The sequence below is a fragment of the Hemicordylus capensis genome, chromosome 4, assembly GCF_027244095.1.
Source record: "Hemicordylus capensis ecotype Gifberg chromosome 4, rHemCap1.1.pri, whole genome shotgun sequence".
NCBI lineage: Eukaryota > Metazoa > Chordata > Lepidosauria > Squamata > Cordylidae > Hemicordylus > Hemicordylus capensis.
Genome location: NC_069660.1, coordinates 79872555 through 79892547, shown reverse-complemented (window position 1 = coordinate 79892547; position 19993 = coordinate 79872555). Strand labels below are relative to the sequence as shown.

The 19993-nt window shown below is 45.5% G+C and overlaps 1 protein-coding gene across 5 annotated transcripts in view; it reads right to left on the bottom strand.

Annotated features, from left to right (window-relative positions):
- AMPD2 (adenosine monophosphate deaminase 2) overlaps positions 1-19684 on the bottom strand; it is a 69678-nt gene extending 49994 nt beyond the window's left edge. Inside the window, exon 1 of one of the 5 annotated variants that reach the window (XM_053246732.1) lies at positions 19251-19684. In XM_053246732.1, coding sequence (XP_053102707.1) covers positions 19251-19260 — 10 coding nt within the window. In that variant the 5' untranslated portion in view covers positions 19261-19684. Of the gene's footprint in view, positions 1-14424; positions 14443-14684; positions 15175-19250 lie in introns of those variants that run through there. The other 4 variants (XM_053246729.1, XM_053246731.1, XM_053246730.1 and 1 more) reach the window with 4 other exon arrangements.
- Between the last annotated feature and the right edge of the window lie 309 nt (positions 19685-19993).

Sequence of the window (19993 nt, the reverse complement as noted above, 5' to 3'; positions counted from 1 at the left end):
ATGCATATTTCCCTCCATGTAGCATTTGCATTGATCTTATAGATCAATTTAAGGAAGGCACATTTAAGAGCTCAGTCTATGGAAACACACCTAATGGGAGTCCTGATCTGGTCAAGGTGGGGGGTCTTCTTTCAGCAGCCAAACCAAGGTCACAGCATTATCTAAGACACAGCAAATAATTTTGCTATAAGGATTATATTAGTTTGATGCCTCCAGGAAATGGAAGTTGAAATTCTGCTGCTAAGAGGTAGCTTTAAACACATTTGCCTGGCCCTGGCAGCTTGGCAAGAGAGAGTCTCAAAGCACATTGCTGACTTGTAAATACCAAAGGAAAAAAATCTGAACAAAATCAGAATATCCAGCTGTACTGGGCCTTGACCGAGAGTCAAACAAAACACTTCCACACACTAGGACTGCACAAGTTCAGCTTCACTCAAAAAATATGCATGGCTGTCATTTTTCAGGTATGAATAAGATGGAGGGAAAACAAGCTAGGAACCTGCTGGTCTACCACAAAGAAGTGGCCTGGAGAGCTACAATTCTGGACTCGGACTTAAGAGATCAGGGTTCAGGTCTCGGCGCTGCCTGCAGCTCCAGTCTATTGCAAAGGAAATAGTCCTCTACCACTCAGAAAGGCACCAGACGAGATTCTAAAGAAGACTGCAGTCATGTGTACAAAAAACAGCAGGCTGTTCAGGTCTTTTACAGACAATTTTGTTTTTAAGTACTTTTTAATCGAAGGGGTCAAACATCCTTTATTAGGAGCTCATGTTCTGGACAATTTCCTCAAATTACAGTACAGACAGAGGCTTATGCTCTGCAGCAACATCTAATATTTGACTGGAGAGCCATGTCCTCATCTCCTTTTGAAACATATGCTGTGCTATGCACTTCTCACAGGCATATCAGCTTCCTATGGAGAGCATCACATGATCAGGAGAGAGCTAACTGTACTATAGACCAGGCACACGTTAGAGCTGCCACCATTTTGGCAGGAAGATTGTCTTTTGCCTCTAAACACAGAGGAAAAACGTCCTCTTGTATCTTTTCAAGTATCCTGAAAATTTCCTCATGTATCTTTTTTCCTAAGTAAGACAACCCAGTGATGGGGAAAACATGGAACTTATTTAAAACCACAATAACAGAAGCTCAGTTTGAATGTATACCAAAAGCGAGGAAAGGTACCAGCAAGTTCAGCATGGCTAACAGAGTCAGGGAAGTTATAAAAAGAGAAGATGACTTTCTTCAGAAAATGGAAGTCCTGCCCAAATGAAGAGAGCAGGACGGAACATAAACTCTGGCAAAAGAAATGCAAGGAGACAATAAGGGGTTCAAAAATAGAGTTTGAGTACCATATAGCTAGAAGTATTAAGGAGAATAATAAAAACATCTTTAAATATATCAGAAGCAGAAAACCTGCCAGGTAGGCAGTTGGACCCTTAGATGATGAGCGTGTGAAAGGGATTATTAATGAGGACAAAGGAGATTGCAGAGAAGCTAAATGAATCTTTGCATCTATCTTCACAGTGGAGAATACTGACCATATACCCTCTCCAGAACTGAGCTTCTCAAGCTCAGAGGCTGAAGAACTGGGCCAATCTGAGATGACAAGATAAGATGTTCTAAACGGTCTTGAAAAACTAAAAGTGAACAAATTGCCAGGTCCAGATGGAATCCAAAAGTTCAGAAGGAACTCAAATGTGAAATTGCTGATCTCCTAGCAAAAATATGTAACTTGTCCTTACAGTTAGGTTCTGTACAAGAGGACTAGAAAGCAGCTAATCCAATGCTAGTTTTCAAGAAGGGCTCTAGGGGATATCCAGGAAATTACAGGCCTGTTAGCTTAACTTATGTGCTGGGCAAGTCGATGGAAAACATACTTAAGGACAAAATTATTAAACACATAGAAGAACGGGCCTTGCTGAAGGAGAACCAGCATGGCCTCTGCAAGGGCAAGTCTCGCCTCACTAACATTTTAGAGTTATTTGAGAATGTCAACAGGCATATGGACAAAGGTGATCCGGTTGACACAGACTTCCAAAAAGCTTGAGACAGTTCCCCACTAAAGTTCCTTCCTGCTCTCTCCATTTGGGCAGGACTTCCCACTAAAGGCTCTTGAATAAACTTAGCAGTCACAGAATAAGGGGACAGGTTCATCTGCAGATTGGTAACTGGTTGAAGGTCAGAAAAGAGATGGTAGGAATCAATGGACAGTTTTCACAATGGAGGTAGGTAGGAAGCGGGGTCCCCCAGGGATCAGTATTGGGGCCAGTGGTTTTTAACATGTTCATAAATCATCTAGAAGTTCGGGTAAGCAGTGAAGTGGTCAAATTTGCAGATGACACTACTAAGCTATTCAGGAGAGTGAAATCCAGAACAGATTGTGAGGTACTCCAAAAAGGTCTCTCCAAACTGGGTATGTGAGTGGTAAAATGCCAAATGTGGTTCAATGTAAGCAAGTGGAAAGCGATGCATATTGGGGCAAAAAAAACACCCCCAACTTCACATATACACTGATGGGGTCTGAGCTGTCGGTGACTGACCAGGAAAGAGAACTTGAGGTCATGGTAGACAACTCGTTGAAAGTGTTATCAGTGTGCGGCAGCTGTGAAAAAGGTAAATTCCATGCTAGGAATCATTGTGAAGGAGATTGAAAATAAGAATGCTAAAGTATTATGCCCTTATAAAAATGGTGCGGCCACATTTGGAGTACTGTGTTCAGTTCTGGTCACCGTATCTTAACACTGTAGAACTGAAGAAGGTGTAGAAGGGGGAAACTAAGGTGATCAGGGGCCTGGAGCAGCTTCGTTATGAGGAAAGGCTGCAGCATCTGGGGCTCTTTAGTTTGGAATAGAGGTGCATAAAATTATACATTGAGTAGAAAAAGTGGGCAAGGAGAAAATTTTCTCCCTCTCTCAACACTAGAACCAGTGGTCATCCCATGAAACTGAAGATCAGGAAATTTATTATCTGTTTATTTTATTTAACATATGTGCATACCACTTAAAACAAAAGTCTCTGGGAGGTTTACAATAAAATAATACAAATTACAACAAATAAAAAAGTTAAAACATCACAATAATTTAAAATTTAAAACCATGTTTAAACTATTAAAACAGTATCTAATTAAAAGCCTGAGTGTACAAATGTGTCTTGAATGCCTTTTTAAAAGTTGTCAGAAATGTGGAGGCTCTTATTTCAACAGGGAGCACATTCTACAAATTAGGACTGACAAAAGGGAGTACTTCTTCACACAGCACATAATTAGGAAGATAATCCTCTTATATCCATGGAAGCACATGGATATATATGAACTGACAAAGTTTGTTGTCTTGAACAACTTGAGCAAAGCAAATAGCCATCTTGGGGATCTTTTCGAGGGTCTGAAAGCAGGATATACATCTCTTAATCAAGTTGTATTTTTTATTAGTTTATAGAAGCTAAATTATTCCCACAGCAGAGGAAAATTTGCTTAAATAAAATTAAATTGAAAAGAAAAATCACAAGTTGTAGTACAGCAGTAGCAACAGATGCCTTATAATGAGCAGCTATACACAGAAAAGCAGGGAAATTCATTCACAAAAAGCCAGAATATGAACAAACAATGCTACATAAACCAGAAGCTCTTGAGCTGAACCCTATTCAGAGTGGAAATGTGGTTAATATATCCCAAGTTTTTTTAAAAAATAGCCTAGCTAGCCACTCTTTCAACTTGTAAATCAGGACATGACAAAGGGAGCCATGGTGCCTAGAAATTTAATCGTGATACCTAGACAAGAGGAGGAGTTTTTTAAAAAAATCTGTATTTGCCCCAGGTAGTCTTGGTTTTGTTCTCTGTGTGTTACTTGTAAATGGAATAAAGAGAAGCCCATTTACCCTGCCCCTCCACAATTCTGTCACTCAGTAATTGTGTCAAGTGTCCATTGACTGGCTCCCAAATCTTTGGGCTGGCTCCTAGTTCCAAAAACAATCTGTCAAGACCTATTGTAAATGGCATGATTTTTTAAAGCTTTCCTCTTTAAAATAAAAAGGGTAGACACCCAGACTTCCCAAATTCCTCTATATGCCATTAAAAAACACCTGGTTCCCCACTGACCTCTATTCCCAGCCCTTGGCTACTGCATCACTGTCTCAGTCTCAAGAATCCCTTGCTTGGACTCCACCCCTCCCAAGCTTTCTTCCGACTTTGTTCCTGCCTCTCATGCACCTAGCTAGCACTTAGTTCATCCTCTTGCATCTCCATTGTGCCAAGCTTCTGTAATCCAGAGCTGCTCAGCTTTGGCACTCCATCTGTTTCTGGACTACAACTCCCATAATCCCCAGACAGAGTGGCCCATAATCAAGGATTATGGGAGTTGTAAGAGAACAGCTGCAGGAGGGCCAAAGCTGAGGAGCCCTGGTCTAATCTCTTCTCCCTACTTTCTTATCTTCTCCAGCAGCCACTTCCCATGTTGTAGCCTGGGACAGCTGGAAACTACCACATGCCTTTTGTACTTCAGTCCTCCTCCCTCCACTCCTCCGCCCCACTGCTGAGTAATCTGCTGAGGTTGATATCAGAGTTTGACTGCAGCAAAGGGAGCACCCCCATCCTGCTTGTTCTGCTGCTGCAGTATATGCATTTGAGAAATGTTGCTTAGGTCACACAGCATGATCATCTTGTTCTAGGAACAGTTTCCCATGAGGGCCACACAGTAAATACGATTGTGTTCTCAAGATTTTCTCCCAAGAGGTCTATAGTCAACATGTCATTTAAACATTTGCCTATTTCCCTATTTACTCTGATACTTAAAGCTAAATTCATCTCCCAGCCAACATTTATCAAGATCAAGCTCATTAATGCAGAATAATATTTTTTTAAATAACTGACCATACCTCTTCCTTGCTATTTCTCAAATATTCCCTATACTTCCCAAAGAACATGCATTTTAAAAAGCCATCACAATTTTGCTCTCCTTATACGTTCTGGTGTTCTACCCAAATGATCAAATGCTGTCTTTCACCTGCTTTAATGACTTAAAATGGGGGGGGGGAATCCCCTACAAGTGCATAGTGCTCCAGCATCTCTTAGCCCTAGAGCAGGGTTTCTCAACGTGTAGGTCCCCAGATGTTATTGGACTTCAACTCCCATAATCCCCAGCCCCAGTGGCCTTTGGTTGGGAATTATGGGAGTTGAAGTCCAATTAAATCTGGGGACCCACACATTGAGAATCCCTGCCCTAGAGGACAAAGGTGGGTCATTTAACAAAAGGAGATGAAAGCTGACTCAGAGGTTAGAGTGAAAGATTCAGCTGATTTGGATGCAATTCTTTGCCTTACTCTGTGATCCTTGATAAATCAAGGACAAGATAATTCCCAAAGTGCTCCTGACTTCACAAGCCCAAATTAAGGAAATGCAATTTACTTGCAGTGATGGATAAAGAACTGTAACATTGGAACAATACAGCAGCTCTGCTGCAAAGATACTGTTACCTTGACTACAGTCAAAAGGCTGCATGTATTGTGCAAAAAAACAGCCCGAGCCCTACACAAAATTAGCCAAGGAAACCCAGATCAGCGTGCATGCAATCATGCACATTTTTGTTCAGATTGTATAATACACTTTGCATCCAAAGATAAATCGATCATCCAGTGATGATCAGTTCCAGACACTGGAATTGTTGGCAAATTTGGGGGAGCTGAAGGATATAGAAACCAGGGACAAGCCAGCTGTAGGACCATGAAGTGCTAGCCATGGGTTGTGGTGGGGAACCAAAGGTAAAAGCACTTCCCCTTTACCACTGGAAGCTAGTCTTGCTCGGCTTCTCCACCATTTGGAAGTTTGAGAAAGGCTAGATAAACCTGCTTTTTAAAAGAAAGAAAGAAAGAAAGAAAGAAAGAAAGAAAGAAAGAAAGAAAGAAAGAAAGAAAGAAAGAAAGCCAAGATCATTAGTAAGGCAGGCTTTGTGTCTCGTATCAAATTCTTTGTTTGCAAGGCAATCCACACAACATACACAATCTCATTAGATTACTCCTGTCTCAGCAGAGGAATAAAGTGGAATTGTAAGAGTACTTCGTTTTTGTTTCTAAGAGGTGAAATAGCTGAATTCATGCCTGGCATTTTGCCAGCTATTTTGAAATATGCCATAGTCCCTAAACAGACCTCTTCTGACATCACAGCCAGCCAGCCAGTGCTCTCTGTCATTTAACTCTGCCAAGGCAAAGCCATGGTGTTTTACTGCAGTATATCAATGATATGCAGTCACATCTACCTGTCTGCGAACAAAGTAAAGGTAAAGTGTGGCGTTGAGTCGATTTCGACTCCTGGCACCCACAGAGCCCTGTGGTTTTCTTTGGTAGAATACAGGAGGGGTTTACCATTGCCTCCTCCCATGCAGTATGAGATGATGCCTTTCAGCATCTTCCGATATCGCTGCTGCCTGATATAGTACCAGTGGGGATTTGAACCGGCAACCTTCTGCTTGTTAGTCAAGCATTTCCCCGCTGCGCCACTTACAGTGACCATCTGCGAACAAAGTACTAGAGAACAAAGGTATAGAAGTATATTCTTTTTTTCAGAGCAGTTTCACAAAGCCCAGGCTTAACATTGAGGGATTCCTCCTCTACACCCTGAAACAAAGGTATGGCAGAAACAGTGGCTGTTGTATCCATTCGGTATAAGGCAGCTTCCTATGTTCCTATCCCTTACGAGTGCAGACAAGTGTCAAACTCACTTTTTTTGAAGGAGAGATTTTTATCCTGAAGGGCAGGACAGACATTCAATTCTGAGTGCTGCCCCAGCCACCGGCCTTTTCTAAGCAATCTCCCGCCATATAGTAAACTCATGGAGAGGGATATACTAAGCCTCTCTCCCTTATGTGTGCTAGTTTGCTACATACAGAGTGTTTTTTTATAACCTTACAACCTATATAGCATGAGGGTGGACTGCTGCCCATTGATGATACGGATGGGAAGAGAGAAAAGATAGAAGGAAAATCACAAAAACATAAGAACAGCCCTGCTGGATCAGGCCCAAGGCCTAGCTAGTCCAACATCCTGTTTCACACAGTGGCCCACCAAACGCCACTGAGAAGCCCACAGGCAAGAGGCAAGGGCATGCCCTCTCTTTTGCTGTTGGTCCCTTGCAACTGGTCTTGAGAGGCATCTTGCTTCTGAGGCTGGAAGTATCCTATAGCCACCAGACTAGTAGCCATTGACAGACCTGTCCTCCAATAATTTGTCTAAGCCCTTTTTAAAGCCATCCAAGCTAGTGCCCATCATCACATCCTGTGGCAGAAAATTCCATAATTAATTATGTGCTGTGTGAACAAGTACTTCCTTTTGTTGGTCCTAAACTTCCCAGCCACTAGTTCCATGGGATGACCCCTGGTTCTAGTGTTATGGGGGGGGAGGGAATTTATCTACCCAATTCATAATTTTATGCACCTTGATCATATCACCCCTCAGTTGCCTCTTTTCCAAACTAAAAAGCCCCAGATGCTGTAGCCTTGCCTCATAAGGAAAGTGCTTCAGGCCCCCTAATCATCTTCGTGCCCCCTTCTGTACCTTTTCCAGTTCTACAATGTCCTCAAGATACAGTGACCAGAACTGTACGCAGTACTCCAAATGTGGCCACACCATAGTTTTGTATAAGGGCATTATAATATCAGCATGTTTATCTTCAGTCACCGTCCCAATGATCCCTAGCATGGAATGTGCCTTTTTCACAGATGCTGTGCACCGAGTCTACACTTTCAATGAGCTGTCCACCATGACCCCAAATTCTCTCTCCTGATCAGTCACTGAAAGCTCAGACCACATCAGTATATATGTGAAGTTGGGTTTTTTTGCTCCATTATGCATCACATTACATTTGCTTACATTAAACCACATTTGCCATTTTGTCTCCTACTCACCCTGTTTGAGAGATCCTTTTGGAGCTCCTCACAATCTGTTGTAGATTTCACTACCCTAAACAGTTTAGTGTCATCTGCAAATTTGGCCACTTCACTGCTTACCCCAACTGCTAGATAATTTAAGAACAAGTTAAAGAGCACTGGTCCCAATACAGATCCCTGGAGGACCCCACTTCTTACTTCCCTCCATTGTGAAAACTGTCCATTGATTCCTACCCTCTGTAGGGATGTGCAAACAGGTTTGAATTTGAACTGGTTCGGTTCAAAGATTTGAACCCAAACCAAACAGGGCATTGAATTTGCAATGCTGGTCTGTGTTCGAACCAAGCAGAGTCTGGTTCTATTCGAACCAGTTTGAACACGTTTGAAAGTTTGAGCCTCCAAAACTGGGTTGGGGTGGTAGGAACCCATGGGTTCCAACTACCTGCTGGCCAACGGTCATAATAAAATTGATGATGATGATGGGTTCCAACTACTACCCCAACCCCAAAACAATCAGACACTTCTGCAAATTTTCTTTTCAAAAAATCATTAAAATTGCATTTTCCCCATAGGATATAATGGGGACTTGAACTGGCCTATTATTCCCTATGCAGAGCACCTAATGGCACAAACCTGGGGTGGGTGGTAGGCACCTAAGGGTGCCTACCATCCACTGCACCCCAAAGCAATCGGACACTCCTGCAATTTTAGATTATTTTTTGAAGATTTTTCAAATTTTTGCATTTTCCCCATATGGAATAATTGGGATTTGAGGGTACCCGGGCACCAAAGTGGGTTTGGGTGCAAGGCAGGTATGGTCACAACTCCTAGGAGCCTCAAGCTGGTGGGGCTCATGGTTTATTTTTTATAATTTTTTCAAGATTTTAGCCTGTTTTAATGCAATGAACAGGAGTCCCTCCCCCACTTATAAGTAGAACAGTGTGTGGCCTTAATTGCTGTGAACTCTTAACTCAGAGTTCACAGCATTTAAGGTCACACACTATTTATTGCATTGAAACATGCTAAAAAAATAAACCATGAACTCCACTGGCTTAGGGCTCCTGAGGGGAGTTGTGGCCATACCTGCCTTGCACCCAAATTCACTTTGGTGGCCAGGCAACCCCAGGGGGCAAGTTGGGGCATCCTCAAATCTCCATTATTCCCTATGAGAAAATGCAGAAAATTTTTAAAAATTCAAAAAAAAAATATCTACAATCGCAGGAGTGTTTTATTGCTTTGGGGTTCGGTGGGTAGTAGGTAGGCACACCTGGGTGCCTACCACCCATCCTGGGTTTGTGCCCCTAGGTTCTCTGCATAGGAAATAATGGGCTGGTTCAAGTCCCCATTATACCCTATGCAGAACCTTTTAGAACTGGTTCAAGTTGGGTTTGAATTTGAACTGAACCAAGGGTGTGGGGGCGTTCAAGCAAAACCAAAACTGAACCTACCCATCCTGGTTCAAATTTGAACCAAACAGGCCAAACCGGTTTTGTGCACATCCCTAACCCTCTGTTTCTTGCCCTTAACCAGTTACAAATTCACAGATGAGCCTGTCCCTTATCCCATGACTGCTAAGTTTACTCAAGAGCCTTTGGTGGGGAACTTTGTCAAAAGCTTCTTAGATGTCCCAGTATACTATGTCAACCAGATCTCCTTTATCTACATGCCTGTCGACACTCTCAAAGAACTCCAAAAGGTTAGTGAGGCAAGACTTGCCCTTGCAGAAGCCATGCTGGTTCTCCTTCAGCAAGGCCTGTAGTTATTCTATATGTTTAACAATTTTGTCCTTAATTAAGCTTTCCATCAATTTAGCCGGCACCAAAGTTAAGCTAACCATCCTGTAGTTTCCCAGATCCCCCCTGGATCCCTTTTTGAGAATCAGATTTACATTAACTACTTTCCAGTCCTCTGGTACAGAGCCTGATTTTAGGGACAAGTTAAATATTTTTGCTAGGAGAGCAGCAATTTCACATTTGAGTTCCTGCCGAACTTTTGGCTGGATGCCATCTGGCCCTAGCAATTTGTTAACCTTTAATTTTTCAAGAATTTTCCAACTGAGCTTCTATTATTGTGTTTTTAATAAGTTCCATGTTTTCTGGAGTGATTTGACCCTCCTGACTTTCCCTTTCAGCTTCCTTTTCTACCAGTCCCCTCATTTTTGAGAAGTTTCCTCTTCTGAAGTCCAACACATCTGTGTTGGACTTCCTTGGCAATGCTCCACTCACATACAAGCTGAATTGGATCACATCATGGTCACCATTCCTCAATGCTTCTACAACTCACACCAGGTCCTCGGCACCACTCAGGATTAAGTCCAAGATCACCTTCTCTCTGGTTGGTTCCACGACCAACTGTTCTAAGGCAGTCATTTAGCACGTCTGGAAATATGGCCTCTCTGTCAATAGTGAATGTGAATTTGCCCAATCTTTCTGAGGGTAATTGAAGTCACCCATTATTACTGCTCGCTCTCTCTGACACCTCTCTGATTTGCCTCTCCAACTCCAGGTCACTCTCAGTGTTTTGATCCAGAGAGCCATAGCATGTCCTTAGTAACACATTTCAACTCTTGTATTGTCATCCATAATGATTCTGTGGAGGACACTGGTCCTCCTAGGTTTTCTAGCTTGTTAGATTCTATCCCTTCTTTACTATACAGTGCTATTCCACTCCCAATCCTCCCCTTCCTATAAAGTTTGTATCCAGGAATAACAGTGTCCCAATGGTTCTCACCATTCTACCAGGTTTCCATTATGCCCACTGTATCTAGGTTTTCATTAGCAACCAAGCACTCCAACTCACCCATCTTAGCTAGGAGGCTTCTGGCATTGGTATAAACACACCTATACATCAAATCTCCTAGCTGATGTTGGTGTATGCTAGCTCCCCTGCTGTCATTTGACCAGCTCTCATGTGTCTGCTCTACTCCTGGTTCTACTCTGTCCCCTTCTGGTTTATCTGAAATGTTTGCACCCTCACACCTTAGGACAGGCATCCCCAAACTGCGGCCCTCCAGATGTTGCTGAACTACAACTCCAAGCATCCCTAGACACAATTTTTTGTGGCTGGGTATGCTGGAAGTTGAAGTTCAGCAACATCTGGAGGGCTGCAGTTTGGGGATGCCTGCCTTAGGGGATTTTGCTTGCCAAACGAGATACCACCCAGTGTCTGTCAGCAACTTCCCTGGTGTTTTTGTAAAAGCTGCTCTGTAAACTTTTAATTTTAAGCGCCAGCAGTCTGGTTCCATCTTGGTTCAAGTGTAGCCTGTCCCTTTTGTACTGGCTTTGCTTGCCCCAAAATGTATCCCAGTGCCTAACAAATTTAAACCCCTCCTCCTGGCACCACCATCTCATCCACACATCGAGACCCCTCAGCTCCGCCTGTCTTGCCGGCACTGTGTGTAGAACAAGGAGCACTTCAGAGAACATTCCCCTGGGAGTCTTGGACTTCAATATGCTACCTAGCAGCCTAAATTTGGCTTCCAGGACCTCCCAACTGCATTTCTCAACATCTTTGGTGCTGATGCGTACCACGACAGCTGACTCCTCCCCAGCACTGCCTGACAGCCTACCTAGACACAGCGTGACGTCTGCAACCTTTGCACCAGGCAGGCAAATCAACCTGCAGTCCACTCGCAGGTCACAAACCCATCTCTCTATGCCACTAATGATCGACTCACTCATTACTAGGAGGCCCCCAATCCCCGGAAGAGTATTCTCTGTGCAAGAGGATATGGGTGCATCACCAAAGAAAGGGGTCCCTTCTAAGGGAACATTCCCCTCTTCCTCAAACTGATGTCTTCCTTATCCGAGATCTTCATTCTCCACAGCAGTGGAGGAGCTGTTAGCCTGAGAGTGGGAAGCCTCTATCACATCCCTGAGGGTCTCATCCACATGCCTCTCTCCCTCCCTGAGCTTCTCCAGGTCAGCCACCTTGGCTTCAAGGGAAACAACTTGTTCCCTGAGAGCCAGGAGCTCTTTGCACTGAATAAACAGCCATGAGCCATCCACTCACCCCACCCTACTTTAGGGGTAGCTTTCCCTTTTTCAGGGCTCTACAAGTTTAGGCTTAGCTCACCAGCCAGCCATGATCTGTGATAGCCACCAATCCCCTCTCTTTCTTCAGATCCATTTCTGGTACACACAGAGAGGGCTTAGGAGAGAAGCAGGTGTCTGGGAAATGGAGAAAAGGAACAGTGCGAGTCCTCTCCTACTGCTCAGAAAATATTCCTGCTGTTTCTTGCCTTCAAAAACAGATAGTGGAAATGAGACTTCTGGTGAGGAGAGCTCTGTGCTGCTGGGTGTCCTGCTTGCAAGAGGGCTTGAGACCCTCACCACTGGTGAGCTGGCAAGTGTATCTGTAAATGCCTGCCCTGTTTTCATCCTCTGCTTGGTCACCCCAAGCCTCATGATGTGAAGATGGTGAAGCAAAAGCAGATTCAGATTAGCAGTCTGGAGCAGCATGCGAACTATCATGTGAATGACTGCCATCTCAAATGATCAACTGAGGGCCAGCAAGCAGAATACTCAGAATGCAGTCTAGAAAGAATCAGACCTAGACTGCTGGGAATGCAGGATTTGGGGAATCAAGTGGAAAAACACAGCCATACAGTATTTTGATGCTGAAATCCCATTCAGGGGAGACACTTATCTCCAGAGCAACTACAAGAAATGGCAACAAGTGACTGCAATAATTCCACTTTGCCTGATGTTTATGTTTTGCCAAACATCCCAGGCAATCCAGCTGAACAAGTCAGGCAGTAGCTATTTTTAAAATGCAAAACATAGGGGGCAGAAAGGAAAACAGTGTGCAGAAACATCTTCCATCAATGCACCCTTTACCCAGGACTATTCAAGTTCAGGCACCCAAGTATATAGCATCTACCATTAATATTATGATGATACCCCTTCTCAAAAATACCTCACTCCCATCCCATCCTGTTTCACACCAGCGGCATCTGGTGGGCCACCGTGTGAATCAGGATGCTGGACTAGATGGGCCTTGGGCCTGATCCAGCAGGGCTGTTCTTATGTTCTATGGTCATCAAGCCAGCCAGCCAACATCACATTATAGAAAATGGTTAGCAAAGTACAGTATGTGTATAATTATATGTATTTTTAGGTACCAGCTGCCTGGTATCTCAAAGTTCCAAGTGAAGAGAAATCAGGAGCTTGCAAGGAATGCCAGATGGAGCAGCAATCAGCTTCAGGGGGAGCACAATGCCATATAACCTACTGAGCTACTGCAGTTCCTACATACTCATACACTGGAGACATACCCACACATTAAGGAGCTGTGACTTTTAGGTGGAAAGATCTCCATGTTTCCCACCAAAGGCAGATACATTGCAAGAGACACAGAACTCTCTCTCTCAAAAAAAAAAAAAAAGGCCAGACGACTTAGAATATTTCTGTTCCTGTCATTTCTCTCCCACAAACAGGCTGCATAGCACTACACACAGGTCCCGGCTAATCAACAAGGCACAAAGCAAAAAAGCAGGGAGATCTAAGCAGAGTTTAATTTCTCAGGACTGGGGCACCAGGGCTCAAGTACACCTAGCCATACACTCTCACCCAATGTGTACAAGCAGACTGTAATTCCTCACTGATAAGGAAATACTCAGTCCTGCTAAGCATTTCACTGCTAAGGAAATGCTGCACGTGCTCAGGTGCAACCTACATCTTTATTACTTCTCCAGTGTTTCAGAGCTGAAGCCTGCTATTCAAAGAAGGTTCTTCCGAGACCAGTCTCTAGAGCAGTGGTTCCCAGCCTGGGTTCTTCCAGATGTTGCTGAACGACAACTGCCAAAATCCCTAGCCACAGTAAATTGTAGCTGGGGGAGATGGGAGCTGTAGTTGAACATCTGGAAGAACCCAGGCTGGGAACCACTGCTCTAGGGAGCAGTGGGCTCAAAAAATAAAATAAAATAAGACGATTAGGAGTCTTTCTTAGACAACTGTTGCATTGCCAAGGAATGCATAGTTGTTATTAAGTTGTTGTGGAGGATCTGAACATCCTTCTCAAGCGCATCTGGTGGGGAGGAAATAGATTGACAAACACTAGAGAAACTGTTTCAAGAAAAATCTGAGGTGCAATTAGAGAGAGCCCAAGATTTTACTTAATTTCTCAATGCCTTGTGTTCAGAATGCACAAGCACCCCTGGAGAGCCTCTGGATGGGGAGGTATAAAATATTTATATATATATATATATATATAGAGAGAGAGAGAGAGAGAGAGAGAGAGAGAGAGAGAGAGAGAGAATGCATTACTCTCATCAGCAGCAGCCTTATATGCAGCATCCTTTTTTTAAAAAATCACTGCTAAAGACTCGAAGTAGCAGTCTCTGGTCATCATTCTATAGAGAGAGAGAGAGCTTAATGGCAAAGCATCCAGATTGCCAGTTCCCCTTCCCCAGCTCAACAGCCAAGCATTTGGTTCTCCATGTTTTTGTGCTGTTCATGCCAACACATACACAGGGTGGAACCACTATTTTAAAGCTTGTCGATATGCCATACTGATACTGTGCCACAAAACAAGCCATTCATACACTTACGCTCTTTTGCGCACACACACACACCCGCGTCCCAGGTGTCCCTGCAACAGCTAGCAAACGGACCAACAAGGGAGCAACTATCTGCCCAAGAACGTAGAAAAGACTTTGCCGAGGAATAGCTTGGGGAAATTGCCGGGGGGGGGGGACGGGACTCTGGGCGAGAACGAGACAAGCAAGGACTGCCCCTCAGCTTGAGCTTCCCCCTCGCTTGGGGTTGGGGGGTGGAGGGAAAGCTGCTACTATCCACCACCCACGCTCACCTCCTGCGATGGGAGCCTGAAGACTGATTCGCTTCCTCAGCGGGGAACCGCTCTTGGAAGGCACGATGCCAGACGACATTTTGCTCCCTTCTTCAGATGCTCCGCTGAAGTCTCGGACCCGGCGCTGCTACTCTCCCGTGCTCCAGAAAGAGGCGGGGCCTGAGCTGGGCCGCGCCCCTTGCTATTGATTGATGGAGAGCGCAGTCCTCCCAGACAAGGAGCGGATCAAAGTTCCCTCGCCGTCGATCGTGCCCGCCGGATCCTGTGTCAGAAGCACCGTGTGCACCGCCAATACACCAGCGGGTGTGCACTGGATAAGAACACAAAGGCTGCAATTGTGCTGAGGTTTATTTGGGAGCAAGCCTCAGCGTAGGGTTTTCTTTCGAGTAAACCAGCATAGGATCGGGCTGTAGGATCGATCGGTTGCTCCCACAAGGCGGGCGACCGAGATTGCGCACCGTTTCTCCCCGCCCTGCTCAGCCCCAGTCTTCCCAAGAACGCCTCCCACAGTTCCCAAATGGGTGTGGGAGGACATGGTGTGCTCCGCAGGCAGCGAAGGCCACATGCGCAAACTCTGCTGTGATCGAGAATGACTACCGCCCCTGCTTCCATTCTCACTGTCACTAACACCTTCCCACCTATAAGCACGCACTGGAAAGGAAAAAGAGAGGATGGGGATAGAGAGAATGCAGGTTGAATCTACCTATTAGTCATCCCAATTGCGGTTGCAAACGCGTGGTGCCCCACAATACTTCTTTTCTCGGAAGTAAGTGTCACTAGTTTCAGTGGAACCTATTCCCATAGTAATGGACATAGCCTGGACTGCAAAGTCTTAGGAGGACAGGGGAGCAACTAATCCAAATTACTACTACAAATATTTATATACTGTACCGCTTTTCAACAAAAAGTTCCCGACACGGTTTACAAGAAAGAAAGAAAGAAAGAATAAAGAAAGAAAGAAATATAAATAAAAATGAAAGCTCCCTGTCCCCAAAGGGCTCACAATCTAAAAAGAAACATAAGACAGACTCCAGCAACAGCCACTGGAGAGATGCTGTGCTGGGGTTGGATAGGGCCAGTTGCTCTCCCCCTGCTCAATAAAGATAATCACCACTTTTAAAAGTTTCCCTTTGCTCAGTCAGCAGGGGTTCCTCAGTTAATTGATTAATTAACCAATCCCAAATTAAAAGTGATCTTGACTTTTCTCAGAATAGAAAATAACCCTGATTCATGGTGCTACTGCGCCAAAAAGGTATCTATTCCTATCCACCCCCCACCTAGTACATTATTGCTTAGTCTCATCTACAATCCGGTTAAACCAGAGCAACTGGATCTAAGAAAGGCAATGAGGTGTGCTTGAAGCCGATATGGAAGCCAATCAATTTTAAATGTGTTTTGGATTAGCCAGCCTGGGAGGCTTTACAGACAGGGCTGCTACCCTGAATCTCCTCCGGAAGAGAGTGTGTGCATTCACACACCAGCCAAACACACCACGAAGTCCATTCGAGATCCTTGGAAGCACTCCACACACAAATTGGGCTTTGTCTTCCAAATTCTAGCTTATCTCGCTGTATTTCCGAGTTTTTTAAATGCTGGTTTTAAGGAGTTTTTCTGAAAATGCCGGAGCAAATAGGGAAAGGCACTGATGTAGGCTTTAGAAATATCTCTTTCCCCCCCACTCCTATTGGCTAGAAGGAAAACACAAAGGCATGAGATGTGAACCTGCACCAAAATAAAGCCTGAGAGTAGAGGGGAGGAGCTGCTTCCCTCAATGCCACAAGTGTAATTCGAAGTGGCTTCACTCAACATTTACCCCGCAGCATGAAGTCATGTGTGAATAACTCCCTGGAAGCTTTTCACACCCGGCTTTTGAAGCCCTTTAACTTGCAGCTTCTCTGGAATGGAGGAGATGCATTCACATAGCTAGATTTACCCAAAGTCCCTGCGACTTATGGCGGGCCATTCGCACACAATTTGGGATTTTCACAGCACGTTAGAGTGTAGAAAAATCGGGGTAGAAAAATCCACTATTTGCCATGGTTTTGGGGGACAACTTTGAGTTCACAGTAAAGCCTCCCTGTAAAACCTGCTGTGCCTAAAAGTTCCTGGGAGCTTTTCCCATGGGGCTTTTAAAGCCCTTTAACTCACATCTCCTCGGGAATTGAGGGGGGGATGTTCACATATCGGCCTGATTTGTCCCTGCAAGTTATCGGGGAGCAGTTCACACACAATCCAGGATTTTCCCAGTGCGTTAGAGTGTAGCCCAATTTATATGGGGTGAAGAAATCCACTATTTGTATTGGTTCCTGGGGACAACTTCGCAGTTCACAGTAAAGCCTCCCAGTAAACTTGCTGGTAAAGCCTGCTTCTGTGTGTAAAAGGAGCGAAATTGAAGGAGGGGATACAGAAGGGGCAAACTGCATTTATGGGCGAGAAAGTTGTGTGCCACATGTTAGATTTCTGAAACATAAATGGGGGACAGGTGGGGGCAAACTTCTGAGAGGTACTTGCCCACCACCCCCATCCCATAGATGGCGGATTGGTCTCTAAAGTCTTGTGTTTTTCCCATGAATGGCAACACAGTCAGCTTTTCCTGTGTGTCAGGGGTGTAACTATAATAGGGTAAGGGGAGACAGTTGTCTGTGTGCCCACTGCCTTGGGGGCCCCCCAGAGCCAAGTCACATGACTGACTCCCCCAGCCACGCACCCGCCCGGGGTTCCTTCAGTTGTATTCATCCTCTGAAATTGTTGTGAGTATTAAGACCTGGAGCTACCAGAACAGCATGTCTTTCTCTAGTACCATTAAATGACTTGCATAGTCCACAATTTACAAAACCCTTAAAAAAATAATTTAGGATGATGTTCTATTGTGGCAGATAGGAGATTTTTTACACACACACACACACACACACACACACACACACACACACACACTGTGCTTTTTGTCACCACTATTCAGCCTCATTTAAGATTTCTTTACTTCAAGAGCTGAGCTTAGTGAGGTGGGGGGGGGCATTATGAAATCTTGTTTCTGGGCCCAACCTTGCTATGTCCCTGCTGCTTGGTAAAGGAAAGGTGTGCCATCTAGTCTCTTGACTCCTGGGGATGACAGAGCCCTGAGGTGGTCTTTGGTAGAATAAAGAAGAGGTTTACCATTGCCTCCTCCCATGCAGTGTGAGATGGTGCTTTTCAGCATCTTCCTATATCGCTGGTGCCGATACAGATGTTCCCCATATTCCCACATTCTAGGAAGCGTACCAGCAGAGATTAGAACCGGCAACCTCTGGCTTGCTAGTCAGGTCGTTTCCCCCAGGTCCTGTATCCGAAGCTCCTTGCTTCAGGACACGACCAGTTTCGCCATCAGCTGGCAAGTCTGGGCTAAAGTAATAGATCGGTGCGGCCGCATCGGCTCTGTTTGAATTTGGACCGGCGGGCTTCTGTGCCAACACCGTCAACTTGACACAATGGACCACATTTTGAAGTGCTTGGCCCCTCCTCCTACTCGGGCCTGCCCGCTTCTTCAAAGATGCTGAGCGCCGTGGCGGCGTCACCAGCTTTGTGGAGGTGGAGCCTGTGATGCAGGCGGACTGCTTGCTTGCTGCTGGCGGCGTTCTGGTCCGAATCCGATCCACACAAACCGCATGTGGTGCAACCCCAGCTGGTCTCACAGCAGGAGTAGTTTGCGCAATGGCCACTTGCGCAAATATTTAGCCTGAGGAAGACCCCGTGAGGGAGGGTGGTTCCGCAGTCAGAGGGTGTTTTGTTTTTGAGTGGCGGAAGGACTGAGGCTTCAGGAAGATCTCGCATTTTGGGGTTGGGGGATGGAGGCCAGCCTGGCCGCCCAGCGCCAGAGGCCGGTTGGGGTGGGGGCAGGGTGGTCGGCTGCATATATGAAATGGCGCTGTAGTTGACGGAAGGGGCTGCCCTCTTGGTAGCAACTTGCAAGGAGTTCCTGGTTAATTATTATTCGCCGCAAGCCGAGATCACAAGCAGCTGACGCCCCGGGCCGGACACTGGTCACTCCCTATTCCCCTCTCTAATAAAGGATCCTGCTTCGCATCGTTTGAATCCCCCTCCTCCCTCCTTGCTTCAAACGGAACTCCCCACCGCGTACAGGAGTGGAGGAAGGGAGCCCTAGTGTGGGAGCCACCAGCTCGCTCCATCCGCTTTCCACACACGCTTTCCCGTGAGCCCAACATCTTTTCGCGAGCCTTCAGTGTCCTCCTAACTCAGGACCCGAGAGAGAGAGACTTTACGCGTGCGCGCCATTAAAATTAGATCCCCAGTCTTCTTCCGCTTTGGGAACCGTGTAGCAGGAGGAGCACCACAAAAGGCTCAGCCTTTGCAGTCAATCTCCTCCTGGCGGGGGACGCTCAGGAAGTCCCGAGGAGTTCACTGCAATCTGGCACTATAGGAGGAAGTGTGACCGAAACAAAACCAAGAGAAACAAAAACCGCCTTGGTCAGCACAGCAGCTCAGGAACTAACACAGGGGGCAAGTGACCGCGGAAGGTCCTGTACTCTGTTTTGTGTGTGTGTGTTCTGAATTGGTCGCACGTCTCCCTACCTGAAGCCATCCCGATCGTGGTGGTTGGAGCATGCAGCTACTGAAAAGCGAGCAGGCGATACTCTCAGGTTGCCGCGGTCGTGTGCTTAAGCTAGAGAGGAAGCGTGTGGGATAACAGCTCCTTCGCCGCAGCAGCGGCACAGTGGTGGGGAGCTATGCCTAAGCACTTCCTGGCCCCAAGGTTCCGCCCCAGACACAACTTATTGGCTTCTTCTGCTTGAGGTATCACTCACAGGCTGGGCGTTAAATGACCGCAATGCGAAATCTACGGCCCTTGAAAGTCTTCAAGGCAGTCGTAATGCTGGCTGTTAAAGTGGAAAAACAAGCTGCTACTAGGAGAATTAGCCTTTCTTGGACGCTGCGCACACACACACCCCGCGGGGGGCTACATTGCAAATTTTAATTGTGGAGCCCAGGTGGAGCGTTCGGAAGCCTCCCGGTGGCGAGCGCTAGTGACCAAGGAGTTTTATCTTACTCAAAGCATAGCGCCACCTCGCGGCGATGTTGTCAAGTAGGAATTTAGCAATACGGATTGGACACCTCCAGAGGATTTTGAGAAGTGCAGGGAGTTGGGACTCTTGGCAGTACTTTCCTACAAATGAAGCCTGCTGACAAAGTGTTGTGTGTTTTTTTTTAAGTGGAGCAAGCGCTGCCTTATGATTAATTGGTGGCGTCCTTCTTCTTAGGTGGTGGATACAAGACCTCGCATGAAAACATGACTCCCTTTAATTCTGAATAATCCA